Source organism: Ascaphus truei, chromosome 5, assembly GCF_040206685.1.
Source record: "Ascaphus truei isolate aAscTru1 chromosome 5, aAscTru1.hap1, whole genome shotgun sequence".
Classification (NCBI taxonomy): Eukaryota; Metazoa; Chordata; class Amphibia; order Anura; family Ascaphidae; genus Ascaphus; species Ascaphus truei.
The window spans coordinates 290771494-290799188 of record NC_134487.1 but is presented as its reverse complement, the minus strand read 5'-3'; the positions used below and the strand labels follow the sequence as shown (position 1 = coordinate 290799188).

The following is a 27695-nucleotide window of genomic DNA, read 5'->3' as shown; positions in this document are numbered from 1 at the left end:
TACAGTTTTGTTGTCTAATTACTCCTGCGTCCCACTCTATGTACCACCCACTATAAGAGTTAAACCCCAGTTACAGGACTCGGGCCCCCACCTCAGTGACCGGTTCTATAGTCTGAGGTAAAGTAAAGAGGAGTTACACCAATATCCCTATGGCCCCCCTCCCCCCTCCACCCCCCCAGAGGAAAAAGGACTGTCCCATGGACAGAGTAGACTGTACCACTGTTATCTGAAGGTGTATGTGTAATTCTCCCCCCTCTCTCCGCTTGACCGCTAAATTGGCCTCGGTCTCACTGAATTTCAGCATCCTCCGTCCCATACTCTGCTGGGGTCTCACTGACACTTTTTTTTTTTGCTCAAATCACCCAAGCTTAATGATTTGGGAGATGATCGGTGTGTACCAGAGGAGAATAGGAGCAGCCCTACGTCCTTTAAGGATGGCAGCTAGAAATAGATCCTGTGCGGGACCTAAGCTGAGTCAGGCGCTTGTATATAATATTGTATGAAGCTGCTCTCGAACATGTCAACTCTACAATTGAGTGGGGCTGAAATCTTCCCAAGCATTGGAAAGACACGTCACAGCATATTGCATATAGAGGTCTTGGAGCAAAGTTGGCTCTCTGCATTTTGGAGTCATTACGGCGCTTGTTTTTCACATGCTGAACAGTCGTGATTTAATCTACCGGGCATTTAAAAAATGGCTGTCCTAGATGGGTCAATCGGTTGTGGCCATGTGGAAGATGCCAATATGTTGCAGCTGGGGATCAATCTGCAATTTGGGGGGTGATGTCATTTGTTGGAAGCTGAGTTTTGCACCCAAGAGCTGGGTACCACTGCCATGATAATGTTCTTTGAGCTTCACACAAAATAGATTTAAGGGCAATCTCTCCTTGGGCCAAACTAATGGCAAAAGCATATTTAACGGGTAAAATAAAGCTATTATTATCATTTAATCTTAAATTCTCCATGGGTTTTACAATATTGACCTAATCTCTTTTCAGACTTTGTATACCAGTACTTTGTGTCCATGCACCCCCCCCCTTTCTGTTTTTATTTAATCCAATTATGCTGCTGTCATTGGAGAATAAATTGCAGAAGAACAAGGGTCTCTGTATACAGTACTGCACTCTCTCTCTATTACACTAGTCTTGTTCTTTTGCAATTCACCTGTTATAATTCCTGTTTTGCACCTCCTATTATAATTGATGATATACTGCACTACTTGCTGAGTTAGGAGTGTCATTGGAGAACCGATAATAATCGGATAAGGTTTTACACAGGTCCAAAGAAAATAGAAATCTATTCATTTTTACACCAAAGGAAGACCTTATTGTAATGGTGACCGGGTATGACTTACGGGGGCCAATTACAGTGGCAGGAGTTGGCAGTTCCAGCCCTGAAGGGACACCAACAGGTCAGGGTGTCCGGATATCCCTGCTTCAATCAGTGACTTAGTCTTTGACTGAGCCACCTGTGCTGAAGCGGGGATATCCGGACTCCCTGACCTGGAGTGGGCCATCCCTGGAGTAGGCGCATCCCACCGCTCCGGGGTTGATGAGGTTAAGTTTGGTTGTCAGTCCCAGCTTCCTTGCAGATGTGTCTGTCTGACATCAGTCTAACTGCCCAGGCCCCCCGCCCAGACCTCCTCTGCCTGGCGGTTGCCCCGATCCGGTTGGAGGATGAGAAAGGAGTTGGAAGAGCAGCCAAACAAAACACAGATGCTAGAACAGAAACTGGGGAGAGTGGGGGGGAAATCCTGCCAGTGGGACCCTAATGCGGGCCAGCTGTGGGACGGGAATTATACTGTAAGGCAGCGTGGATCTGGGTCATTCTGCTGGCGCGCAGCGTCTGTGTGATCTATAAGGTCTGCGTCAAATGTCATGTTTTGAGTCGGATTTAAACAGCGTAGCTCCTTTTTATTACCATGGGTTTGTACAGGGGGACTTGTCCAGTGGGCTCAATGACCCTTGCTGCTTTTAAAGAATGTTTAAATGAACCCTTTAGCTTTTGTTTCTGATCTTGTGACTATACAGTAAACGTTTTAAAGATGGCATTAAAGAGGCAATCCAAGCCGTTAAAAATAAATAAATAAAAAAAGTGTGTGTCTGTGTGTTCAAGTAATGTAGATATAAAATATGTATTGATGGTAAAACGAGGCATAATATACCGTTGTATATTGAGAAAGGTCCCATTTGGAGAACGAAACGTTGGTATATTGTGCCTTGTTTTACCATCAATACATACTTTATATCTACGTTACCTGAGTGCTGTCTCCTGATTTTGTGCAATAATGGTATTGTATCTTTATACATTATTTATGGGACATGCACCTACCTGCATTGTGTGTGTGTGTGTCTGTCTACGAAAACACGCTTGAGTAGGCCTGACCCAGAGGTACATAAGGAGTGGCCAATGAGGATAGAGAACAGGAACTATTCCTACCCCACAACTTAGAGTGGGACTCAGAAAAGGTTGACACGAAAGGTGAAGACAGGACGACCTCCCCTCCCCCCCAGGACGTCTCTTGCTACTTGTTCTTAACCTAGATATCATTTTCAACAGCACTTGAATGTTTTTCCCCCATACTCCTCTCTGTTCTTTTTCCCAAATGCGGAAAATGTTAATAAAATACGAAGGTAAAAGGGGGGGGGGGAGGAATTACCCAAGGGAACTGTATCCAAGGGAATACCTCCACCTGCACATTTATGGTTCCTGATGTGGTATTATGATTTACCCTTTAACATTCTTTGTTCTGTACCCCAAAGTTAAAAACTTCAATAAAAAATGAGGTTTGAAAAAATAAAATGGCTTTTGAGTTGAAAAAAATAAAAGCTAGTAAGTATTCTCTAATACTACAGAGCTGATTTATTTTCGAACACATGTAGGATTTTGCTTGGATTGCTCTTGAAGGGCGATGTGACCTTGTTCCAAAGCATTGTGTTCTCCTGCATTCAGACCCAGTACTGCCACTTTTTCAGTAACCAGACACGTGATATTGTTCCGCTTCTCCTCCCATATCTTTTACAGCTGTCTCTTGTAATTGTTCCCCAAGGCTGCGTCCATGCTGCCGTTGAGCGCGCTTGGCGCTTAGCGCGCTGAGTCCAATGAATGTCAGTGTCCGGCCACGCTCACGCAGCGCGCTCGTGCCCGTATGCTGCGGGCGCTATGTGCTTGGCGAGATGGATGAAATTGATTTGCAGGCGTGCTGAAGGGACACATGACCTTCAGCAACCAATCGGCGCCATACACTGCTTGGCCATGACCCTATGCTTGCGCCTGAAAAAAAAAAAATGCAGGATCGCCGTGCGGTCATGCTTGGAGAGTTGGTGACGTCACCGCTCTCGAGCATGAGCGCGCTCAGCGGCAGCGTGGCCGCAGCCTAAGCACTTGGTGATACAAACAGTGCAACACAGTATCACAATACACTGAAAACAAAAAACTCTGCCCGAGGCCCTCTCACTCCTCCCCCCCCCCCTCCCCTGCTTCAGGTGACTTAAACAGGTCCGTCATGGTGGCATGTAGGGTTTGCCTGCAACGCATTCATGTTGTGACAGAGAAGAACAAAGATTAGGATTCTTTAAATTCACTTGTCAACTTGCAATGCATGTTTCCTATTGATGTGACCTGTGTACACCTAGTTATGTCTTCTGCAGCGATTCTTGCAGTTTTTATGCTATAACTGGCCAAAAAAAAAATCATTTTAAATAAAAGAAATGCGTGTGCTGCCAGCGTACGACCGGCTTTCCCAGTTATGAAGCGTGATGGCTAAATCGAACACAAGGTCCAAAGCGCACAGTGTGTATATCTATGTATATTGAAGTGTAAATAAATATTCTATGGTGGTCTGCACAAAGACCAAAAAAATATAGTGTTAATAAAATAAGGTGCAATAAGATGGGCTAAAAATACATATAGTGAATCGTGATGCAAATTGAGTGAACAATTGTAACATACAAAAAACTTCCCTTTGGGACTTGATTGTGTGCTGCTATTCACAAAGAGATGAGAACATCAACATCTATAAGGCTAAGGCCGGGGTGAAGAGAAGCGCGCTGACGCTCGAGAGGCGTGACGTCAGGTGCTGACTGAGCAGGAGCTTTTTCCTGTCCAGTTAAAAGTTTGCGTGGTGAGGGGGGGGGGGGGGGGGGGGCGCCATCGCGCCTAAAATCACATTTCTGTGTATCCCCAAGCAGAGCGCCGGGGCAAGCGTACGTGCACGCAACCGCACTTTGGACGTGTGCACCCAGATTCGACAACCGCCGCTCGCGCTTCTCTTCACCCTGGCGCAGCTTAAGAGCAAGGAAGAAGAGAGCGCAAAACCTCTCGGTGTAGTATGTGATATAAATGTATTGAATATGCAAGGTAAGATTCACGTACACAAAAATAACTAAAAGCGGTAGGTATAAAAAAAAATCCAGATTACGAATCATGACATCACACTCCCAATCGCCGTATACACGAGGGTCGCAGGAAACGTCATCCCATAAGTAAAAATGTGGTAACAAAATGTCAGTGTAATTCCCCACCAAACCATCCAACGCGTTTCATGGCCATTTCATCAGGACATAAAGTTGGGATCTCCCATCATGCTTTTTTAAATTCAAAGTCTCTGATTATGAACCAATCACACAATGCAATCACATATTTAAGAAGATAGTAACACATATAACATTTATTGTTTTATACTAAAAAGCACATAGGACATCATTTAAAACTACATTCAGCAAAATGCTACTCTATGATAGCTAGATGCTGAATATTTTTAAGTGATATGAATACAAACTTGAGCACAAAAGTTGCACTCGTAAGAAGATAATAAAAGTGCGAATACATATCCCTGACCCAGCGGAGCTCCAGTCCTAAAGTGCTCCCACCTCTCTCGCTCCTCCCCTCCCCCCTCCCAAACAGGTCAGGTTTTCAGGATATCCCTGCTTCAGCACAGGTGACTCGGTCAAGGATTGAGCCACCTGTGCTGAAGCTGGGACTAATTGAACCACCTGTGCTGAAGCTGGGACTAATTGAACCACCTGTGCTGAAGCTGGGATATCCTGAAAACCTGACCTGTTTGGAGGAATTGAGTACTGGAGTTGAACCCGCTGGTGTAAACTGTTTACTCCTAATCACGCATAAATAGTAACTGAATAACACTTGAGAGATAAAACAAGCATTGGGTGTTTAAGCAAGACACCCGCGCCTCTCAGCGAGTCCGTGGCTCTGCTTTACACTCCGCTGGTTGGTGTCCAGTGTGCTGAAGCATGGAGATAAAGTGCAGCAGCTTCGCGCCGAGACTCCGCTCCTTGTATTATCCGCACGAACAGACCAATATTTCTCACTCAGAGGTGTTTCAAGATTTTCCCTGAGGGGTGTTTGTGTAAACGTCCAATATTTTTAGAAGTGCTTAAACTTCCTGGATTTTTCACCACAGTCTGTTTTCTTTATTGTAATTTCTCTCTGCAAACACAGACGTGACACATTTCACATCGGTTGTTGATAAATGTGCCCGGCTGGCTTATTTTTTTTTTTCATGGAAGCCACTCTGGGAGAGTTGGGTAATATGGAGGGTGTGGGGTCAAAGGGCCACTTGCTGCGAAGGTTTGATCGCCACTCACTATGGTGGGAAGATGTATAATGCACAGGGAGCAGTGCGTTAACCTCTGTAAGTGAATGGATGTTACTACATAGTTGGTGCAGGTAAATAGAAGTTAGCCTGCTTTTCACCCTAGTGCAGGAGTGGCCACCCCCAGTACTCGAGCCACCTACAGGTCTGGTTTTAATGATATCCCTGCTTCAGCACAGGGGGCTCAGTCGTTGATTGAGCCACCTGTGGTGAAGTAGAGATCCTTTAAACCTGACCTGTTGGCAGCTCTTGACTGGAGTAGGCCACACCTCCCCTAGCGTATAGGGGTAATTGTAAGCCTTTGGGACCAGCACATGCTGGGGGTAGTTGGTTTGCCCCCTTGTTTTGCTCTGCATGTGGCTTGTTAAGTGCCAAGTGTATAATTGCACCCAAGTTATTCCCGTCGTGGGCGGGGAGAGCAAATGAAACCACAAAACCCAACGGAAATGAAGGGAAAAGATGCCTACAGGGTGAATCTCTTGTTCTAACAAGGCCTTAAAATCTGTCTCATTGCAATAGTGCACCCAGGGAGTAAACACTGACTATATCAAGTGGCAATTAAAAGCAGTGGTACTGTGATTTTGATGCAGGAGCGCGTAAAGAAATGAGTTTATTTCATGCAGTAAATACAAATATCGCTTGTTAGCACATTCACAGGTCTGCATCCCTGCCTGTCACCATTCTCTCTTGGCGTACAATGCTTCCACTGCAGCTTGGGATTCTGGGAACTTACATACAAATGAGCACACTGTCATCTTTCGCTTCAAATCCATGTTAACATGGAGCCCTATAAGCTGCCGCTTTCCAGCCCAGCCTGGGTTAAAGAAGCACATAGCCAGTAAAGCTTCTCTAATTTCTTTAAAAAGAGTGAACGCTTGTAAATTAGAAGTCTAATGGAAGATTGGGCAGTGTTGCTGTTTTCATGGGTTTACATTTGTAATGTATTCCTTATTTGCAGTTCATATCTATTACTATTATCTTGTATCTGTTTGGTGCCAACATATACTTCAGTGCGGTACAATGTAGCAGGGCAATAACATTGTGTGACAAGAGTACATATGTAGTCAGACCATAGGGCGGGGCGTTGCACTCCAGTCCTCAAGCCCGGCACCGATTTTTTTCAGGGTATCACGTCCAAATCCGGATCTCGTATTAACTTGTATGGCTGTTCCCTACGGATCGGGTCACCGCGCTCCATATCACGTATGGGTGAATTTCCCCTCCCCCCTTTTTTTCTCTCTGATTTTATTTGGGGGGGAAAGAGAGAGAGTGTTCCAAACTACTAGAAATATTTAGGTAATGCCTTTTGGCCTTGGCAGTATCAGGCTCCCTTTGTGCTGGGGAAGTGTGTGTGTGTGTGTGTGTGTGTGTGTGTGTGTGTGTGTGTGTCTCCCTGGAATGTGCCCACACCCCTCCCTGCGGAATCTGCCCTGTCTGAGCTTCTCATCTCCAGGGTTTGAGATGCGACTTGGGAAGAGGAGTCTGTCTAAAAAAAGCCGTTCTCTGCCAATCTTACTTTTAAACGCACTCGGCTCTCGTATTTGTGTATTTGTCAAGTACCGCAGCGCGGGTACAGCATTGTGTATATTGCATGACTAGCGCAAACGGATACAGGAGGTAATGAGGGGCCTGCTCCTGAGAGCTTACACTCTAAAAGGAATGAGGGGCAATGTTGAAAGGAAAGGTAGTGGTTGGCGTATGGTCCAGCCGCACTGCTGATCCCATTTGGGGGTGTGGATGTTGGGGGGGGGCAGTTTGGTATCCTGAGTTTGCAGTGTATTTTTATGCAATTTCAAGAACAATGCCAGATGCAGTAATGGTTTCACAGATTCTATTCCCTTTTTTAATAGAAACGGCATGCACTGTATTTGGATTTACCATTTCTCTAGTTGAGTTGTGTTTTGGTAACCACCTTTAATTATGTCCTGCTCTACTCTTTTTTTCGGGACACACCCGTCTTGGGGTTTGAATCACTAAGGTGTTATTACACAGGCAAATGGCTGAAAATCATTAATTTAAACTCCAAATCATTGTCTACCTTTTTTTAAGCTGTAGTTGATTTACAGTGTTCTTTCAGAATCTGTCTTTATTTTTCATCCTAATTGCACATTTTTGATTTATATAGTCTTATCCTCCTGCACGTTATAATTTCAGATACATTAAAATGTATAATCATTTCTTTGGGGCCTATCTCGGAAACTGGGTGGCTCCCCGGAGTTGTAAACAACATGGCTCAGCTCTGGGGAAATGCCAGTTCCCACCCGGCAAAAACAGTGGGATTGCGGCTGGATACAGGTTTTTTTCCCCCGGCAAGAACAGACAGGGGGTTTCTTCCCCGTTCTGCAGCAGAACTGCCGGGTGTGTGTCGGTCTCTAGGCAGAGTACATGCAGTTGGAAAAGTGACATTGTGTAACTCCACCTCTGCTGTGGACTCTGACACCCGGTGCTGGGGTCACTCTGAACTGCATCTGGTTTGGCAGCCATTCTGCAGATATGGGGGGGGGGGGGGGAAATAAAATCCTCCTTAACCCCTCCGGTGCCCTGCTCAGAAACCTGGAGAATTCCTGAAATCTCTTTACCATTCGTTGAATTGCGGAAAACTTTGGGCAAAGAAAAAGTAGAAAAGCTCAATATTGTAAAGTCTCCTGGCTGGTAGGCTCCTGGCGGCTAGTCGCTAGTAGCCTGGCTCCTGGCGGGTAGTCGCCTGGCTGACACTCCGCCCACTGCTCCGTGTCATCACTTCGCTCACAATCGCTCCAAAACAAAAGCAGTGCAGAATAGAAGTCTCTGTCCCTGCTTTATACGCCAGGAAATAGTATTCGTAATAAACAGAGATGTCTCTCTCCTGGTGATTTTTAATGCGGAGCCAAATGTCCTTAATTTGCTCTATTTCATGGAAAACGGATCTTTTTGAAGGTAAAGGTGGTACATTAGCCGGCTAGCAATGGGGGTAGGATGTATCCATCACATTTTTGGGATGTCCCTATGAGAGAGCCAGTAAGGCATAGAGGCGGCCTGGCTGAGAACTCTTAAACCAGTGGCTTCAGATAAAAGGATCTTGAAGGGTCCTCTCGGGACCAAGGTGTTGGCTTAGTTGAAGATATCACAAACCGCTTAAATTCCCTTGGAGTGCTACACGTTTCTGGATCGCACATCCGGACCGGCACCTGCAGGCGTTACTGTTAAATAGGTCGAGTGCGCGTGTATTGATTTTATAAATATTGCACAAAAGGGAGCAGCCAGCACATCTCCGCTCCACGAAAAGAAATAACTTCAAAATGCTTCTGCGCGTTGGATTTGGGCGTCGGTTACCCAGATGTGACTCCCTACACATGTCGCTGGCATTAGATCACTTTGCCCGTTTATGCGGCAGTCTGTGTTAATCACCATTTATTTTATTATTTCCCCAAAGCGGTTCTTATTTGTACAATCTGATGGTCCATTCAGGAAATAGAAGTGTCTGGGAGATTAAAATGGTGCTGTCCCAAAAGCACATTGCCGTCTAAAGGTTACCATGGTAACCTCCGATGCTAGAGCAGGGGGTAAGATACCAACATTGTGTTAAACTCCTAAAGGCTTCTGGGGAGATTGCTGCTTTAACCCTTTGAGTGCCAGAGGGGCATTGGCTTGGGTCTTCCCTCGTTCAGATCGTGGGGCTCAGGACTTTATCACCTTGAAGACAATAAGCATTTTTTTGGGGGGGGGTTGGGGATGTATCCAGAACCCCATGACATGGTAGCTATATCCCAGGGCACTCAAAGGGTTAAAGCACGGACTCCCGTGAAGTATAACATTAGAACAGGGGTTCTCGACTCCAGTCCTCACGACCCCGCTCCCCAACAGGTCCTGTTTTAAGAATATCTCCGCTTCAGCACAGGTGGTTCAATAAGAGGCTCTATCGAGCCTCTGAGCCACCTGTGCTGAAGCAGGGATATCCAGGAAACTTGACCTGTTTGGGGGTGGAGTTGTGAACCCCTGCATTTGAAGGTTTGGCCTGTTGGGGAGGTGGAGAGAAGAGAACGGATGTTTATCCCACACTGCACTTGAAGCGTATTCATTTAGACTCCAGGGGACCCCCTGCTTCCTGTGATGCCTACGTAGGTGCTGCCGATACTTCCTGGTTCTTATTTCTGCCAATAGGAAGCAGTCGGGAAGCCCCACAGGAGATCTAAAACCCTATTGTGTTCCCCCGGCTGGTGATGCTACCAGAGCCACCCACGGAGGTGACTCACGGGAAGCAGGTGGTCCCCAGAGCAGAAACGAACGCCGGTTCATCAATAAATAAAAGCGGACCCGTCTCTTTTTGCAAACTTTCATGCTCTTACTGGTGAGATGCCCCATGCTGCGGTTAGGCTGCGGCCCCAGTGTCGGCTGCTGCACGTGCGCCTGGCAGGCTGGCGGCGCGTGCAGCTGTGCAAACCGCCATCTCCGATCTGTGGCTGAGCTGCAGGAGATTCCGGGGTGGGCGCGCATGACGTCACCCGGCTGGTTCACCCTCATTGGCTGAACCGCCGGGGGGTGTGGCCAGCGCTCCGTCGCCAGTTCTGAAGACCATTTTCTTCAGAAAATCTGGTCATGCATAGCGGCGGCAGATTGCTCGCCAAGGCAACTTGTGGGCCTGGCCCCATTGAGGGGCGGTTCTTGTTCCTGTAGCGTGCGGCAGCATGTACTGGGGACCTAGCCTTAAACTTGTTCCAGAACCAGTGAACCCATTCGGGATGTTAGAACATGCAGCCACCCAGTGGCGGATTTTAACTTTTTGGTGCCCGTAGGCTCACGCTGGTAGCAGGGGCGGCCCTCCTGCAGTGCCGGCTTGGTGGTGGTGCCGCCGTCGCATGGAGCCCCGCGGTTGGAGACCCCACGCTCTTCCCCACAACAATTAAACTGCTTGCCGGGGAAAGAGCGCTGCGCCTCTGTAACTCTTCCCTTCTCCTTGGCCATCTCCTCCTGCAGGGTCCCCCATCATGGCGCCACGATGTCAAATGGTGTCTCGTTGCCATGATGACGGACGGGACTTCCCATGGTCGTGGCAACGCACCATGTGACGTCGCGGCACCATGAGGAGACGCTGCAGGCCGAGATGGAGCAGGTAAGAGGCCCCCGCACCACATGGCTGCACGGAGCCGCGCAATATTCCTAGCCGGCCCTGGCGCGTCATGACATCACCATGATAACGCGATGCTGGAGGAGGGGGGCTGCTCCGGAGAAGGTAAGACTCCCTCTCAACACAGACACAATTATTGCCGCTGTAGCCTAGTTAGCCGTGCATGAAATCCGCCCCTGCAGCCACCCCTGGGGCACAACAAGAACATCTAGCAGACCAATACTGGAGTGTGGGCGCGCGTCATCGGACTTCCTCCCCCCCAAATATCCAGAGATTTTTCTGTGCAATCCCTGCCCCATAGCAACTTGTACGAATTGCAATATAGCGAAAGCGCTCGGCATGAAACGTCTTCTTTGCCTTTTCCTGACGCTTGTCACAGTGCCGGCGGCAGCAGAATAGCAAACACCCCACAACGTACAATCCACGCCGCGTGGCTGAGGGCTGCAAGGGCCTCCAGTATACGGAGGGAAGAATGTCCCACAAACCGATTTTGTTAAAGCTGGTCTGTTCCACGGAACTGACCCCAGGGCGCGGTCTGCTGGAGATGTGGTCTAGGTCTCTAGGACACTGGTAACTGGTTTCCCAGCAGTGATTGTTATCCTAATGGGTCCATCATATTAACCCCATACACTGCCCGCAGTGCAAGCCCATTGCGGAGCAGGGAAATGGTTATAGGGGTAGTGCTGATCAGGGCCAAAGTGTTCTAGGGGTTGTGTCTTTTTACATTTTCAACATTATTATTTTTTTCTTTCTAAACTTCATGTCTTTTGGCGATGAGACGGGTTTCAGCCCTCCATACTAAAGGTAAATACGTGCTTGGTTTGTAATGTAATTATGCTGTCATTTGTCAAAGTATCTTATGTGAAGGAATTCAGTGCAGTCAGAGACATGAAAGTTATTTTTTTTTCTTTCCTTATTTCTCACAGGATCCAGGCTAATGTGATTAAGTACCTTAAATTTATTTAATTAAAAAAAATACTTTTTTTTAAATTCTTTGTCTCCTGTGGCAAATAAAAAAGATTGCTGCTGTTCCCAATAGACACTGCCATGTTCAATCTGATCTATGTACTGTCCGGCACCTGTGACCCTTTAGCTTGTAATGGCACCAGGGGGCGAGGGTCAGGTATGGGGAGAGGGATAGAGCTTTTGGGGGGATGCAGCTGGGGGTGTGGCAGGTGCAGATGGAGGATTGTGTAGCTGGGGGGGAGTTGTGGGGGGTGAGTATGAGGTATGGGGGTTGCAGCAGGGGGGGAGGTATGAGTGGGTGTAGTTGTGGGGGGTGAGTATGAGGTATGGGGGTTGCAGCAGGGGGGGAGGTATGAGTGGGTGTAGTTGTGGGGGGTGAGTATGTTATGGGGGTTGCAGCAGGGGGGGAGGTATGGGGGGTGTAGTTGTGGGGGGTGAGTATGTTATGGGGGGAGGTATGGGGGGTGTAGTTGTGGGGGGTGAGTATGTTATGGGGGTTGCAGCTGGGGGGAGGTGTGCGGGTTGCAGCTGGGGGTGAGGGAGGTTTGGGGGTGGGTACAGCTTTGGGTGAGTAGCTGTGGGTGAGGTGATTTGTGGCTAGTTGCCTGTGAAAGAGCGCCATAGCTTTAATTAATTCACAAGGTTACATGTCCCTAATGAAGGTAGGTGGATAAACATTCCCCTTTGTGTCTTTGGGGAATCTCGGTCTCCGAGTTTACAGACGTACTTAATTAATCCCTTACTGTCTCTGCGAGAGCGCGTCTTGTTAATGAGATTCCTGGAGTTCTGAATATTACCTTGCCGGCTTCCACGAATTTAGGAGGCACCCTCTGGTAACATAACACGTGGGGGCCAGGGCCCCTAATAACTTGCAGCATGTAATAGGGGAAAGGCTGTATGATTGTGCTGTGCCGGCTCATGCCACAGATCCTATTAACCCTTTCACTGCCAAAGGGCTTGGTGGGAAGGGGTTAAATGAGCAAAACCTGTTTTTTTTTAAACAGAAGCAAGGGCTCAATCCATAACTAATGGACACAAGCTGGACCTGGTCAGCATGTCCATCAGCAGAGATCCTCACTGCTGGGTTTCTTACTTCTGTAGTGATTTTTAATTGTCTTACTGTATGTACGTCTTGGATCACAAAACAGTCTCTCTTTAAATACATTTCGCGTTCTTGCACTGATCACACTTTGCTTCCTCGCAGAACCAGCGGTTTTATTCTCGTCACACAAAGTGCAATCCCCCATCCCCAGCCAGAAAAAAACAAACCTCTCTTGCGAAGAATCGTAAAATCCAATCCGCTCCCCCTAAACAAATCTAACCAGGCTAATAGCAAAGTTTTGATTTTTGCTCTCACATTTTCGGACGTTACGTTTTTAGGTACAATTTCGTAGGTTCAACTGGCGGGGAGTGGTTTTCTTTAGCTTTATCCCGGACAGCCAATAAAGATGAGAAGGATCTGCCTGTGCAAACTCTTGCTGAGCACACAGACGTCTTTCCCAAGGCTTGGCTTGCTGTTTACAATCCTTTGTGGCAAGGACACTGGTCTTTGAAGTGAGATTACCAGTTTGAGACTTGGAACCCTTACTCAACATGTGGCAAAAGATTCTTCCCGTACTGAAGACCATGTGACCACAGGAATGACATATGGTTGTAAATCCTGTATTTTTAAACTACATATATAACATTTACAAAGGATATATGGACATTGAATATGCTGAAGTCATCGGGTATTGCCTCAGTCTCCATGAAAAGGAAACATCCTACAATTAATCCGTAATCTAGTAATACGTTACTATATTTTATATAGCGTCCACAGTGTACTCTTACATAAGACTGTACAATACAGGGAATTATAATACAAGAAGGGCAACAACCAAAATCCGACAATAGGAAAGGAAATCCCTGCCCCGGAGAGCTTACAATCTAAGGGTCTGGAGATTCTTGTGCCTGTGAATATATCTATATATATCTCGCAAATATTACTGCTCATTTGCATGTCTTAGACAGGTCTGCAACCCCACCTTTCACCATTATCACCCAGCACACAGTGCTTCCACTGCAGCAAGGGATTCTGGGAAATGGACATGAAAAAAAAAATATATATATATTTCTCCTTTTTTTTTCTTTTTTTCTTTTTTATATTTCTGACCTTTTGAGTCACAGGATTTAATCACGGCTATGTCTATTTAATTCAGGATTTAACGAGACATTCTGGTTGCCTTTGCAAGACCTTCCATTGCGACCCCGGTGGAATAACGAGCTTTTCTTTTGAACGGTGGTTGCATTGGAAAGACGCAGCCCCACAGAGGGAACTAATGTGTTTAGCTCATTGTCTGGGAGGGGCCTGTCGTATGATGGAAACCAGATGTGTGCAGTCCGTGCGGATTGCCCTTTCCCCCTTGTTTTCTTTCAATATTTACTTTAGAAGGGCACCTCATACTCTTGCGGGAATGTTTTTCCCCCTCTAAAATCTGATGTAAGCGGTTGAAATATTAAGTGTCCGGGAGGTTAAAAATGTATCTTCCCCCAGAACAGAGTGCAGGCTAAATGTTACCATGGTAACACAGATGCAGACTCTAGCAGGGATTTATAACCTTTTATTGGTTAAGGAACCCTATAATTGTATTGTGAAATTCTGAGGAGCCCCAACCCTCTCTAATGTCTTTCAGATGCATTGTAAGGAACCCCAACCCTCTCTAATAGCGTGTCTGAGATCAGATGCATTGTAAGGAACCCCAACCCTCTCTAATAGCGTGTCTGAGATCAGATGCATTGTTAATTCTTCTATATTTGGTACAATTTTCAAATGGCCAGAAAATGGCACGGAACCCTTTTGGGATGCCCAGGAAACCTAGGAACCCCTGTTGAAAAACCCTACTCTAGAGAAGATTTTTAACACAAAATAAATCAGAGCAGGAAATGCTCGGCAGGCAAGATACTAACATTATTCTAGGAGAGGGGATGTAGGCTTCTGGTGGGGGTTGCTGCTTTAATGCACACAATGCTAATTTCATGGTCTAAATCAGAACAGTCATGCACCCCTCCCTGCCCTTATCAGGGGCCGACATTTTCTCATGGTATATGTTATATTAACGAGCCTACAACTCCACTGTGTGTGTTTTTTTCTTCTATCTACAATGCTAACTAGGTTTATATACATCTCGTATGCATTTACCATGCCCCCGTGCAGGCCCACATACCACAGCACACTCCTACTGCCTCTAAGTTCTCCCTACTCGCCCCTTGGATTGTAAGCTCTTCGGGATGGAGACTCCTCCCCCTCCCCCCCCAAAAGAAAAAGCGCCATATAAGCCGATATTATCAGAGTGCTGCCACGTAGTTGGGTATCTGGATTACACTTTTAAAGTTGCCTGCAAAGGCATAGCTAAATCCGTTGAGGCCGACAATTAAAGTGCCATTAAAAAGTAGTGGTACTGTGGGGAACCAACTAAGCTCCCTTGTCATGATGTTTCAGAGGTTTATTACATATTTAGACTTCAGATGTAGCACATCCAGCTGCCAGTAGTTCTATTGGAATGTAGATTCCATGTAGGTTGTGACATCTTTTGGGCCGGGAATCAACATCACGGTTCTGTATTATTTTTAGTATCGCTCATTTATAGTGTCAACATGTTCCACAGCGCAGTACAATACACAGAATGATCCACGCGATGCACATGGGCGCAGACCGAAGCAAAAGATACCGGGGCTCTGATTGGAAGATTTTACAATGGTCATAGATGGAAATGATAATGTACAGAGCTTTCAAACCCCCCCCCCAGATCTCCGCTGCAGGTGTAGGGCTAAACTGTGTGATCTGTAACTAGTATTTTTGGAAAGTAGTGCATTTGTGATACTCAAAGCTTTGTACACTTTAATTCCATCTACATGTAGGGATGTCTTGGTTTGCTTCTCTTCGCTGCAGCGCGTCTCCAGGGGAAGTGTTTGGAAGGTCCCGCGGCGGCCCGACAGCATAGGGCGCCGCCATGTTGTTGCGTAATAGTTAGGAGCACTGTCAGAGCGGCAAAAGGTCGCGCATGCGCAGTGCAAGCGTGCGAACGGTTGGCCAATAAGAGGCTCAGCCAGTAACTACAACTCCCAGGAGCCTTAGCGAAGTCACCTGACGCCAGGGAGCGAATAGGAGGGCCGGATTTGCGGGAGGCAGGAAAGGGAAGCGTGGGGGAGAGACCACGCTAGCCAGAGGGCACCGGAGGAGCAAGGGGAGAGGTAGTGTGTGTGCAGGGGGTCAGTGACCCACCTGCGTAGGCCAGATTTCCCCTCAGGCCCCAGTTTATTCCCTGAGTCACCATAGCTTGTGGTTCTGCAGGGACGCCCTATATTGGTAGCGACACATGAGCTTACTGCATAGACAGATAGGGACACAGTATCGCGGAGCTGCGGTTGGTGACAGACGTTTGGGCCCAGGCTGCTGTGCATCATCCACTGCTCGTGAGACTGCGCTGGATCGGCGGATCCTTTGTGAAGTTGTTGCCGGTCACCACAGTGACCGGAAGGTATTTACTAAAGTGCACCAACACCGGTCAACAGGCGCTGATCCCGCCTTAGGGAACACTCTTTGGGGACTCTTAGTGGAGTGGCCAAAGGACTGAGCCTATATACATAATTCCAGTTACATGGACACGGTGTGGGGGCACGAGGTGACGTGACAGTGACCTTTCTCCTTATGAGAGTGGCCGAGCCACTAGGGTTATATTATAAGAAGTTGGTTGATGTGTTATATATGTGTTATTGCTATACCTATAAGATAAGGTTCTATCAGTACTTACAGTAAACAGTTGTAACCTGATGTGTGTTGCTATTGTTCTTACCCAGGGGAATCTTACGCAATGGGGATCCTGGGTAAGTGGAGGCGCTGCCAATAAGATAACTATTACCCCAGGCTCCCAGTTAGCGGAGGTTCAGATCTCCTTGAGCCAACAGGTGTGTGCAGTACCCGTAGTCACTCTAGAGCGTAGGAAAGTGGGCTACATACAATAAACTTGTTGGTCTTTTAAAAGAGGGGGGGGTGTGATGTTGTGGGGGGCGGTTACCGCGCTCTCCACCAAGGCATTTAAATTAAATGCTGGGGGAATGCGCAAGGCCTCTAACAAAATGAAGGCCACACATGGTGGCGGCGCGGGTGTGCGCTCCTGCAGCCCCAGCGATATGTGCATTTAGCTGCAGGAGATCGAGGAGGGGGGCGTGGCGAACGCATCACGACGGTAACCCAGCGTCAAACGACACTGCGGGGGCATGTGACGTTGCCTTGCCATGGCAACGTGACGTCATTTGACACCGGGGAAGAGGGGGGCGCAGGGGGTAAAGATTGCGCACCCCTGTTCTAAAATGATATTACATTTTACAACAAATATATTAGCCGGACCCTAGAAGAATTAGAGGTCTTTCTTAAATAATGAAATGTATGATAAAATCCCCAAGTAGAAAGTAGATGAATATTAGTGGTACTGTAGGAATTTGGCTGGGTTTGATCGCCGGTCCCTGGATATCTTCAGGCTGTATAGGTTGTAGGATTTCTGCACAGAGGGGCTTTGTCTCATGGTAGTTGGCAGAACACCTGGGGGTCACATTTCTGCAGCTGAAAGTGTCTGTCTGTGGGGCGATGTTCGGACTTGTCAGGATTCCATACATAAAGCGAGTATCCTTGTAGCCCTGCGGGTTTGGTTAAAACAACTGTATTTCATGGACAGACCTTTTAATAAATAAATAAGCAAAATAATAATAAAAAGAACAGTGGTTTAACTCATTGAATGCCGATCTGTTGGGAAAGGCGTTAACGAAGCGAAATATTGTATGTCCGCTTTAAAATAAATCTAGGACTACTGATGAACACTTACGAGACCAGTTCACAAACCTGCTTTTACCCTATAATCGTCGCGCATACCGCGCTTCCACTGCAGCAAAGGATTCTGGACCAACAAGGCTATTCTCTTGTAAGGCTATGAACACGCTCGGGCGGCATCACATCCCGACCAGAACAGATGTGGTTTGTATGCATAGCATTACAAAAATAAATATTAACATTTTTAACCCCTTGGGAGGCTGCTCCGCAGAAAGGTTAAAGCGGCGTAGGATTCAGGGGATAGAAATATTAATGCTCAAAGGGATATATAGCAGGCCGTGTTAATTAACCCCTTCCGTTCCAGAGCAGTTGTAGTACTTGGCAGCCGGCTCCAGCAGCAAATGGGTTAAACAAATAACCAGCACAAGATGATGTTGGTTGGGGTGTATTTGGGAAGGGCACTCTCACTTGGCAGATGTATAATTATATCACTCTTCTCCCTTTCCTCCCCACTCACGTTGTGATCGCACTAGTTGAGTATATATTCAGTAACGTTTGATCTTGTGCTTCTGAACGATAGTAGTTTATTTCTGGGGAATATAAATGGCGGTTGTCCCGCATGCACAATGCACACTGCTGTAGGGAAAAGGCGGTGGGAATTGCAGTGTCCCTCCCGGGGAATAACAATGATCGTCCTTATTATAAAGCGTGCCTGCAAAAACTCAAAGTGAATGTGGGTTAGGCCTTGCCCATCAAAGAAAAGGCTGCTGTACAGTATATCAAATAGGGACTTGTATCTCTCAAGGATGAAAGGGACAGAATAGAAATGTAAAAGAAAATAATTAGAGACAGGCAAAGTAAAATTGCAGCTTCAAAAATGGCCTGCAGATTTTTTTTTTTTAGCAGTTAAAAGGGTAAAGCAGGAGGAGAGGTTCGCCCCCTCTCCTGTCGCCCCCTCCCCTGTCGCCCCTCCAGTTCCCTGACAAGCTGTCAGAAAGGAGCTTTGTGTATTGGGGGACGTTAGACTCCCAAACAGCCCTGGGTTCCCTTTGGTCCACGGCCAGGATGCTGTAGCTTCCTGCGCTGGGATCTGCAGTGGGGGGGGGGGGGGGGGGGGAGAGGGGGCACATTTCTTGGATCTCCTGGTGCATCAGGGCTGTAACAGAGCAATGTGTTGCAGACCCCCCCCCCCCCCCTCTGATGGTGACGGGGTTAAGTAGCTCTGTAACATGATTTTACCTCGCCCCCTCCAACTGCACTTACATACCCACCTAGTCAGGCTCTGTAAACCCAATCACTTTCACTGGGGGATGATGCAATTTGCTCTTGACTCAGTGCAATATGTTTCTTTCCTGCAGTTTGTTCCCGAGTCTAGTATAAAAAAACTTGAATTTCTGACATCTGGCAGATAGATTCTCTCTTCCTTTTGTCTGTCTGGCTGCCTCTCTCTCTTCTCTCCCTCCCTCCACTCTCTCCCTCCCTCCACTCTCCTCTCCCCTATCCTCTCTCTCCTCTCCACCCAATTTATTGTTCTCTCTTTCCTCCCTTCTCACTCTTGCATGTCTTCTTTTTCTCAGTCTTTGATAATGTAATCTTCTCTGTGCTGGAGAACGGAGCAGATCCTTTTTTTCCCCCTTCTCTAATACTTGGAGGCAACTTCACAACACATTGAAAAAGGAAACTTATCCCTCCATAGTGTTAAACTGGCCAGCCCCCAAACTGTATCCCACATACACACCAATATTAGAGGGGCTTTGATACAAAGCAGCTGTTTCTGGGAAGACCGTGGTTCTGGTTCCCCTTTGATCTCCTATATACTCCAGAATCTCTGTTTTTGGTGCTTTTGGGGGGTGGGGGAGAGGAAAACCCGCCGGTGACTCATGGAAAGTGGATTTGGTCCCAGGCTTTGGGTGTCTGGGTTTTTGTGTTCCTCGTACGTAACTGTCTCTCTCTTTTTCTGCAGTGGTTCTACACAAGCCTGTGAATGCATTGTGAAGCAGGGCGTTGCTTTGGTCATGAAGGGGTTAAAATTGTCTCCCACATTTAATTTAGAAAAATATATATATTTTTTTTCTTTCCCTTTTCATGCCAATTCCTTTCTCTGCTGCGGGTGGGTTTACTGGCTTTGCATCTTAACCCAGGCTGTGCTCAAAGCAATGATATGCAGCAAGCATTAGCTTAAAGGGGACCATGTCATATGGTTTTGAAGCACTGTGTGCTCATTTGCATGTCATTTCCCAGAATCCCTTGCTGCAGTGGAAGCACTGTGTGCTGGGTGATAATAGTGAAAGGCAGGGTTGCAGACCTGTCTAAGACATGCAAATGAGCATACAGTAATAATTCCATTTGATGTGTGTGTGTGTGTGTGTGTTGTTAATTGGATGTAGCATTGGGCTCCCCTGTCTTTTGTCATATATTTGTATTTCATTTTTTTTTGTAGCGGGCGCTTTTTTTAAAATCTTGTATCTTTTGGTGAAAAGACAAGTAGACGAGAAACACAATCTGTTTATTTGCGGACTCTGTGTAAAGAAATTCTGATGCAGGCTTCTGTCAAATCAATAGGAAGGAATAGCCGATAAGCTTGGATTGAGCGGACCGCACGAAAAAGAAAACATTCATTTTGTTCAGTGTAGAAATCAGGATCATTTCTAATTTAGCATCGGGTGAATCTAGCCCTGCTAGATTGGACTGGCCCTTGTTAAGTATGGAAATACCATTTGAATAACTTGGCTCCACTTGGAAATCAGTTAAACCTTTTTATGCATGTCCCTGTCATGGGCTCACTTTGTTCCTACATGGACTTGTAGTAAGCTAACAAATGTACACAATTTCGCAGGGTATTTCGCTTCCAGAGAGATTCAATATGTAAGGCCTCGGCCATGTTACTTGCTTGCTGGCGGAAGCGCGCTCCCACTCAGCACTGAGCCCCTACAGCCGCAATGAGAGCGGCTTTAGTAGGGGCTCGCCTACGCTTCCGCAAGCGCGCGGAAGCGTAGGTCTTAGGGAATTTAAAAATTCCCCCGCTTGCTGGCGCGACAGGCCGGTCACGTGAGCGGTTCGCCCAATGAGGGCGAACCAGCTCCGTGACGTCACCGGCCCGCCCACGGCCAGTGACGTGCCCGCCCCCGGCCCGCCCCCTGACGTCGCGTGCGGTAAGCAACCGCAAGGCCAGGGAAAGCACCCGCTTTCCCTGAGCCTCAGCACGCCAGCATGGAGCCTGGCCGAGGCCTAACTGTATTTTTTCCCCCACTTATTTGTATCCTGTGAAGAATGAATATATTTTCCTTTTCTCTGGGTCTGCTGAGTTCACAGATCCTCTAGTAATACCTGTTTGATGAATGATGGCTTCATAATTACAATTCTAAAAGTGCAGGGAAACGGCCTCAGGTGGGGAGAAACCTGCTTGTGCAGCCAACACAACACAGACAATTTCTTCAAAGTGCCGGTCTCCTCCAAGATGGATACAAAGTATCGCTCTAATGACAAGTGCATAATGAGGTTCTCCTTAATGTGACAGCCAGGAACAGTGGAAAGACAACGTATCGGGTGATGATGTCCATATGGGACCTGAAACTTTATCTCTCCACTGTTCTTGGCTGTCACATTATATGGAGAATTGCATTATGAACATGTGAGTAGAGCTCTACTTTGTATCTCTGCCTTGCAGGAGGCCTGCACTTTGAAGACATTTATTTGGCTTCATAATTACCCCACACACAGAATAAATCCGAAAATCCATTGACCTGCTGGTGTGAGCGCTGAGCGGTTTTATTAGCAAAGGACATTAAACATGATAAAAAAGGACCCCCAAAATCTACCAGGGAAATGATGGATGCTTCTAAAATTATTTGAATATACTTTAAAAAAAAAAAATATGTTTCCTATTAAACATGTCCCTGTTATTAGTGCACTTGTCCGGGACTGGGATTACCAGGGGAACCCGAGGGAATGCTAGGAGACCACTTTATTTGTAAACCATTTTTCACACCAGATTGTGTCTGGTTCATGAGCAGTTCGCCCATAGAAATTCTACTGTACGCTATTTGTACGCATAGGGTGTTTGTGCCTGGGAGGACCGTATGTAACATGTATATGTGCTTCGCTGGATGTTGAGCAAGGTCTGTGTTTACTTTGTAGGATGGGCCAGTTTAATAGTGTCCTGTTCACCCCTTCAGTGCCAGAGACTTGCAGTCAGCTATCGTCCCCCCCCCCTCCCTGTGTCCAAAACCAATTGCTTTGCAGTGCTTGCTGGCCTTCAAGGAAGTTACATAGTTACATAGTAGATGTGGTTGAAAAAAAGACACATGTCCATCAAGTTCAACCTAAGCTAAATTTAGACGACATATACTTATCCTATATCCGTATTTACAGTATATTGATCCAGAGGAAGGGAAACAAAAAACCCCAGTGAAACATCATCTAATATCTTATAAGGGGGAAATAAATTCCTTCCTGACTCCAAGAATAGGCAATCAGCTCCTGTATATCTTTTCCTTACTAAAAAGATGCCAACATTTTTTTTTTAAACAAATCTATTGTATCTGCCATCAGTCTCCATGGGTTAAATGTTGTAGCTCAGAACCTGTTACATGCTGATCTGATCAATATCTGTTACATGACTTATACCACCAGTCCTATTGTGTATCTATAATAAATGTAATATGGAAGAGATATCCATAGGGAAGATATGCCTGGAAGGGCCTGTAGCCCCTCACTGGTGGGGGCACGAAGGTGTACAGTACATACTTGTTATCGATGTGTGCTGACGGGTCTGCCAATTTCACACCTCAACATGTTTTTTTTTTGTTTCATGTTTTACTTTTTTTCTGACCCAGAAGTTGGATGAAGCTTACAGGGTCACACTTCAAACCCGTCAGCACTGAGCTGCACAGCAAGGACTGTGACTTAGCTGAAATGTGGACCAGCACACCCCAGATCTTGATTAAGATCCCATTGGAGACCGAAACGTCGACCCACAAATAAGTAGTGTATTGGTGATAAGGATGCCGCACATAAAAATATCACGTGTGGGCACATGCACAGGTCTGCAACGCTGCTTGTCCATATCTCTTGGCATACAATGTATCCACTGCTGACAGGGATTCTGGGAAATGATATGCAAATGAGCACAGTGTCAAGATAAAAATAAATAAAGGGAAATGTTGGGGGGGGGGATGGGAGGGGGGGTTATATGGAGGAAATGGAACCGTGAGTTCTCCCTCCCCTGCGTTGCTGGCCTCCGGCAGTGAAGAGGTGGGATGTATGGAGCGGCACTGTAATACCCCCAACCTTGTTTACCCTGTTCTCCTCTCAACACCCCCCCCCCACCCCCCACATGCTGTGGTCCCAGTGGGAGATGTGTCCTGTTTGCATGGACCTCCTCTCTTCACACACACTCCAAACCTGAACAAAGAGGCTGCTGTTGGCTTTTCCCACCAGCTGCAGCGTCAGAACCCCTTTATACCTTGGTGTTTCTAGGTGCGGCACTGCAGGGGGTTACGTTTTCATCTGACACACTGCTGTCAAATCGCCATATATTTTTTCTCTATATAGCGCTGACTTTGTATATAGAGCTGTACTTAGACTTTTGCATGAGTCCCTGCTCCCAAGAGCTAACAATCTAATGTGTCTGAGGCACAGGGATGTGAACCGGGTCTCTGTGATTTTCCTCCATCCCCCCCCCCCAAGCTGATATCTACAGTAAATCATTACATCCACTATCTAGAGATGGATTTGTGCCGTTATGTCCTAGCCACAGATGTATTGGAAGGAATATTGATGTAAGGAGATGGGTGCAGTGGTTGAAGTGTGATGGTAAAAGGGGTACAAAGTACAATATTTGTTTTTTTTGAAGTTGACCTTGTTTCACCGGCTTTTTATTTTAATAAAGAAAGAGGTGTTTATTTTACAAAGACTGTCTCCCTTTCTCTTTTTATAGCATAAATCAGGGGGAGGGGGCGGGGGCGGGGGCGGGGGTGGGAGCCTCAATTCCCAGTCCTCAGTGTGCAGGGGGGGAAAGAAGGGGGTAGGTAGGTAATATGAGGAAGCACTTCTTTACGGAAAGGCGACTTCATGGACTAGCCTCCCATCAAAGGTGTTGGTGGCTAATCCAGTGCTTGGGGTACACCGAAGGCCTCGTCCAGGCTGAGTACTTGCTCGCCGTGACCGCATCAATTAAAGTAAATTGTCGTGTCCAAGCTGCACGGGAGCGTGCAGAGGTGCGATGCTTGGCGAGACAAATACTTTTGTATTTGTCGCGCCTGGCCTGGTCATGTGCGCGGTTCAGCCAATGAGTGTGAACCGCTCACGTGACGTCACAGGCACGCCCCCAACTAGCTGGCCAGGAATCGCCCAGCGCCTGCCGTCACTGCGCTAGTGAGCACGCTCCCAGCCTGACCGCGGCCTAAAACTAAATGATAAAAATTAAAGCCAGCCATGACACAAATGGAGGGGTGAGGTTTTACAGCAGAGAGAACGGGCGCACTGGGTGGGGTCAATGGGTTCTTCCCTACCATCAAATTCTGTTTCAAGAACAAGCCCATCACACAACTTAACTACATTTGACCACTATACCGCGCCTCCTCTAACCCCGGTCTCTCCTTGTTTCTCCCCCTTCCAGCCCTTCTCGGAGCTGCTCGATGACTCCGCCCTGCTGGACGTGTTGGGCCAGCTCATGGGCGACCCGTTCCTGACGGAGAAGTACGAGATGATGGAGGTGGAGTTAAATCCCAGCTCGCCGTCTCCCATAATCAAGGCCGAGCACAGCTACTCCCTGTGCGGGGACTCCCGCCCGCAGTCTCCTTTCACCCACGGCTCCTCCGATGACAACTTCAGCGATGGTGAGAGGGGGCGGAGAGATTGGGGGGGAAGGGGGAGGGAATGTGGAGGTTTTAAAATTGGTTTTAGGCGTTGTGCAAAGACTTTAAAAGTATAATCCCGTGTGGTCCACCCGAAAATCCTTTTGGTAAACAGTTTAACAATCGACTTCCTGTAAACTCATTATAGTCAGTGTTCGACAAACCTATACATTTGCACGCCCCGGGCGAGTGGATTTAACATCGTGGCGAGCTCCTATTGGCCCAAGCAGCACACGTGTGGCACTAGGTGGCGAGTAGATTTTTTGGTGATTTGTCGACCACTGATTATAGTAGTGTGCTAAAAGCAAAGATTTGGCTGCTTTTGGTTCTCTGAAATTACCATTTGCTTTACTCTGAATGGGGGGGGGAGGTGTTTGTCATTAATGCTTGCTTTACCCTTGTCCCGCCCCTGTCCGGCTAATAAAGATAAGGGGAGGAATAGAGGGAGGGGTGCCCTGCCTGTGCAAGCTCAGTGACTTTCAGATAAAAGGGAGCAGCCAGAGAAAACCAAATCTCTGCGCACCGTTTTTATCAAATGAACTTTAATAAATGATTGGCAAATACTTTGATTTTGGTCAAAAGGCATCAATCATCCAGATTTGGCCCTTTAATTCTTTGAATTGTGGGGGGGGCCACGACACCACTGGCAAAGCGCGGTCACGTGACTGCGTGCGGCTTTGAACCCGGAAACGGAAGAGTCCTCTATTTTCTTTTCACTGCAGATCGCGCCCTTCTCTCCATGAGAACGCAGGATGCCCTCTAACCTGAAAAACACACTCCTGGGGCACGAGGTCGCCACTACATCAAGGGGGCCAGACCCGATAACGTAGCGACTACGTCGTGGGGCACACAAAGGGTGTCGCTGTCAGGAGTGACTGACCCCTTAACACAGGTGTGGCCAACTCCAGTCAAGGGCCACCCAGAGGTCAAGTTTGAAGGATATCCCTGCGTCAGCACAGGTGGCTCAGTCAAAGACTGCCATTGATTGAGCCACCTGTGCTGAAGCAGGGATATCCTTTAAAACCTGACCTGCTGGTAGTCCTTATGGATGGGAGTTGGCCACCTTTCCCTTAACGCCTTTATAAACGTCTCAAGATGTTTTGGTCTTTGTGGGGTACATTGAATACACCGATTTTTGAACGCGATTGCAGCAGGAGGATACACCCTCCCCAACCCCCGCTCTTCCATTCATACCACTAAGAGCTATGTCTCGGCTATCTTGTGGCGCCCACAAAGAGCTGAAGGGGTAGTCCCACATAGTGGGTCAAAATAATATAAAGCACTTGGGTGTCATTCTTAGATTCAATCTCCGTGGCAGTGAACATTTCACTTATTTGTATGCATCCTGTGCTCCGGGGCGACATGCTGAGGCCTGGCAGGGACTGGGTAGCATCAGCTTTGGGCATCTTGACCTGTGACTCCGAATCTTCTTTCATCCCTCCTTGGGCCTTCAACCTTTTCGGTGCCAGTGGTCTGTCCTTTAATGGGTTAAATTGGCAGCTCCACCTAGAATGGAGGGAGATGTAGAAGGCGGGATGGTGGCCAGGAAGGGACCGATGGAAGATGGGAGAGAGAGACATGGACTATGGTTGGGGACAGGTACAAAGAGGAATGGGATAAAGGGAAAGGGGGAGGACAGGAGGAAGAGGAGGAGGGCGAGACACAGGGTCCAAGACCTTTAGACTGTTTTTAATATATATATTTTTTAATTTTATTTTTTGCCAGAGGAGCTTTAAACAACCGATGAAGCAGAGTTTTCTGGCAGGGAAAGGGTTAATAATTTCACGCGGCCCCCCCTTGCTGTTCTCCACCGTGTCCTTGCTTCCTGGCATCGGCACACCGGCTCCAGATGAGGGTTAAAGTCTTTTTAATTCTACAGTGCGCAAGAGACCAGGAAATATCAGATCAAGTTTTCCAGCCGACGTCAGCAGTAGGATCAGCCACAGGACGGCGGGTTAACCCCGTCACTGCTGCCTTAAAGGGCCAGGCGCGCAGCGTTTTACTGGGGCTGTTGTAGAGGGAGGTCTATCCATTATTTAACACCACCTGTGCCATTTTGTCCAGGGCAGGGGTGGCCAACTCCAGTCTCAATGTCCTTTATCCCACTGTGTGTGTGTGGCGGTCAGCAGAGTTCCTTCACACCACGGGTTCTATCTATCGGTATTTAATGGGATCCAGGCACGCACAACCATCAGCTGTAATTATGTTGGGGCTCCAATAATGTCTGCTATTGGCAAAGTCGTGGTTCTATCCTGATATTAATTAGAGCATGTTCAATAAGGTTGAAATTAAAGTAATTGGTGCAAGTCTGTTTTTCTGCTTTGTAAAGGAAAGTGTATGTTTGTAAACATAAAAAGCAGTGGTACTTCCTGTACTATTAGTGACTGGGGTTTTGCACGCCTACTCGGGAGTTCTGTACATAGCAGCATGCTCATTTTCTTTAGCTGCTGACCAGTTCATCTTTGAGCTGTGATAACGTCTGCCTTAATGTGGTCAGTTCTGGGGGGTACGTCACTGTGTCACTTTGTCACTGTGTCACTGTGTCACTGTGTCACTTTGTCACGGTAGTCACTGTGTCACTTTGTCACGGTAGTCACTGTGTCACTGTGTCACTTTGTCACGGTAGTCACGTGGCTGTCGCTGTGGCAGGAAATCTCGGGAGGCGAGGATAAGGGGAGATACTGTTCCATTTCCATGACCCACTATAGTCACCTGGAGACGCAGAACAGGATGGTGCAGCCAACACGGCTACACAGCGCCCTCTGGTGGCGCTTTCTAAGACTACTCTATAATAGTGGGACTTGTATTGTATCTCTTTATTTATATAGCGCCATTAATGCACACAGCGCTTCACAGCAGTAATATGCGGCAATCATATAAATAACAGATAATATAAATAACAGGTCATGGGAATAAGTGCTGCAGACAAAAGTAACATTTAGGAAGAGGAGTCCCTGCCCCGAGAATCTAATCTGGACTTCCCGGGCAATGCCCCCTCCTACCCTCTAATACAGTGACTCCACGGGCAATGCCCCCTCCTACCCTCTAATACAGTGACTCCACGGGCAGTGCCCCCTCATACCCTCTAATACAGTGACTCCCCGGGCAATGCCCCCTCATACCCTCTAATACAGTGACTCCACGGGCAATGCCCCCTCCTACCCTCTAATACAGTGACTCCACGGGCAATGCCCCCTCCTACCCTCTAATACAGTGACTCCACGGGCACTGCCCCCTCATACCCTCTAATACAGTGACTCCACGGGCAATGCCCCCTCATACCCTCTAATACAGTGACTCCACGGGCAATGCGCCCTCATACCCTCTAATACAGTGACTCCACGGGCAATG

General features: G+C 47.3%; 1 protein-coding gene across 1 annotated transcript in view; it reads left to right on the top strand.

Moving 5' to 3' along the window:
* CREB3L2 (cAMP responsive element binding protein 3 like 2) overlaps positions 1-27695 on the top strand; it is a 57793-nt gene that overhangs the window by 11764 nt on the left and 18334 nt on the right. Inside the window, exon 2 of the mRNA XM_075602610.1 lies at positions 24107-24326. Within this exon, the coding sequence (XP_075458725.1) occupies positions 24107-24326 (220 nt within the window). The remainder of the gene's footprint in view (positions 1-24106; positions 24327-27695) is intronic.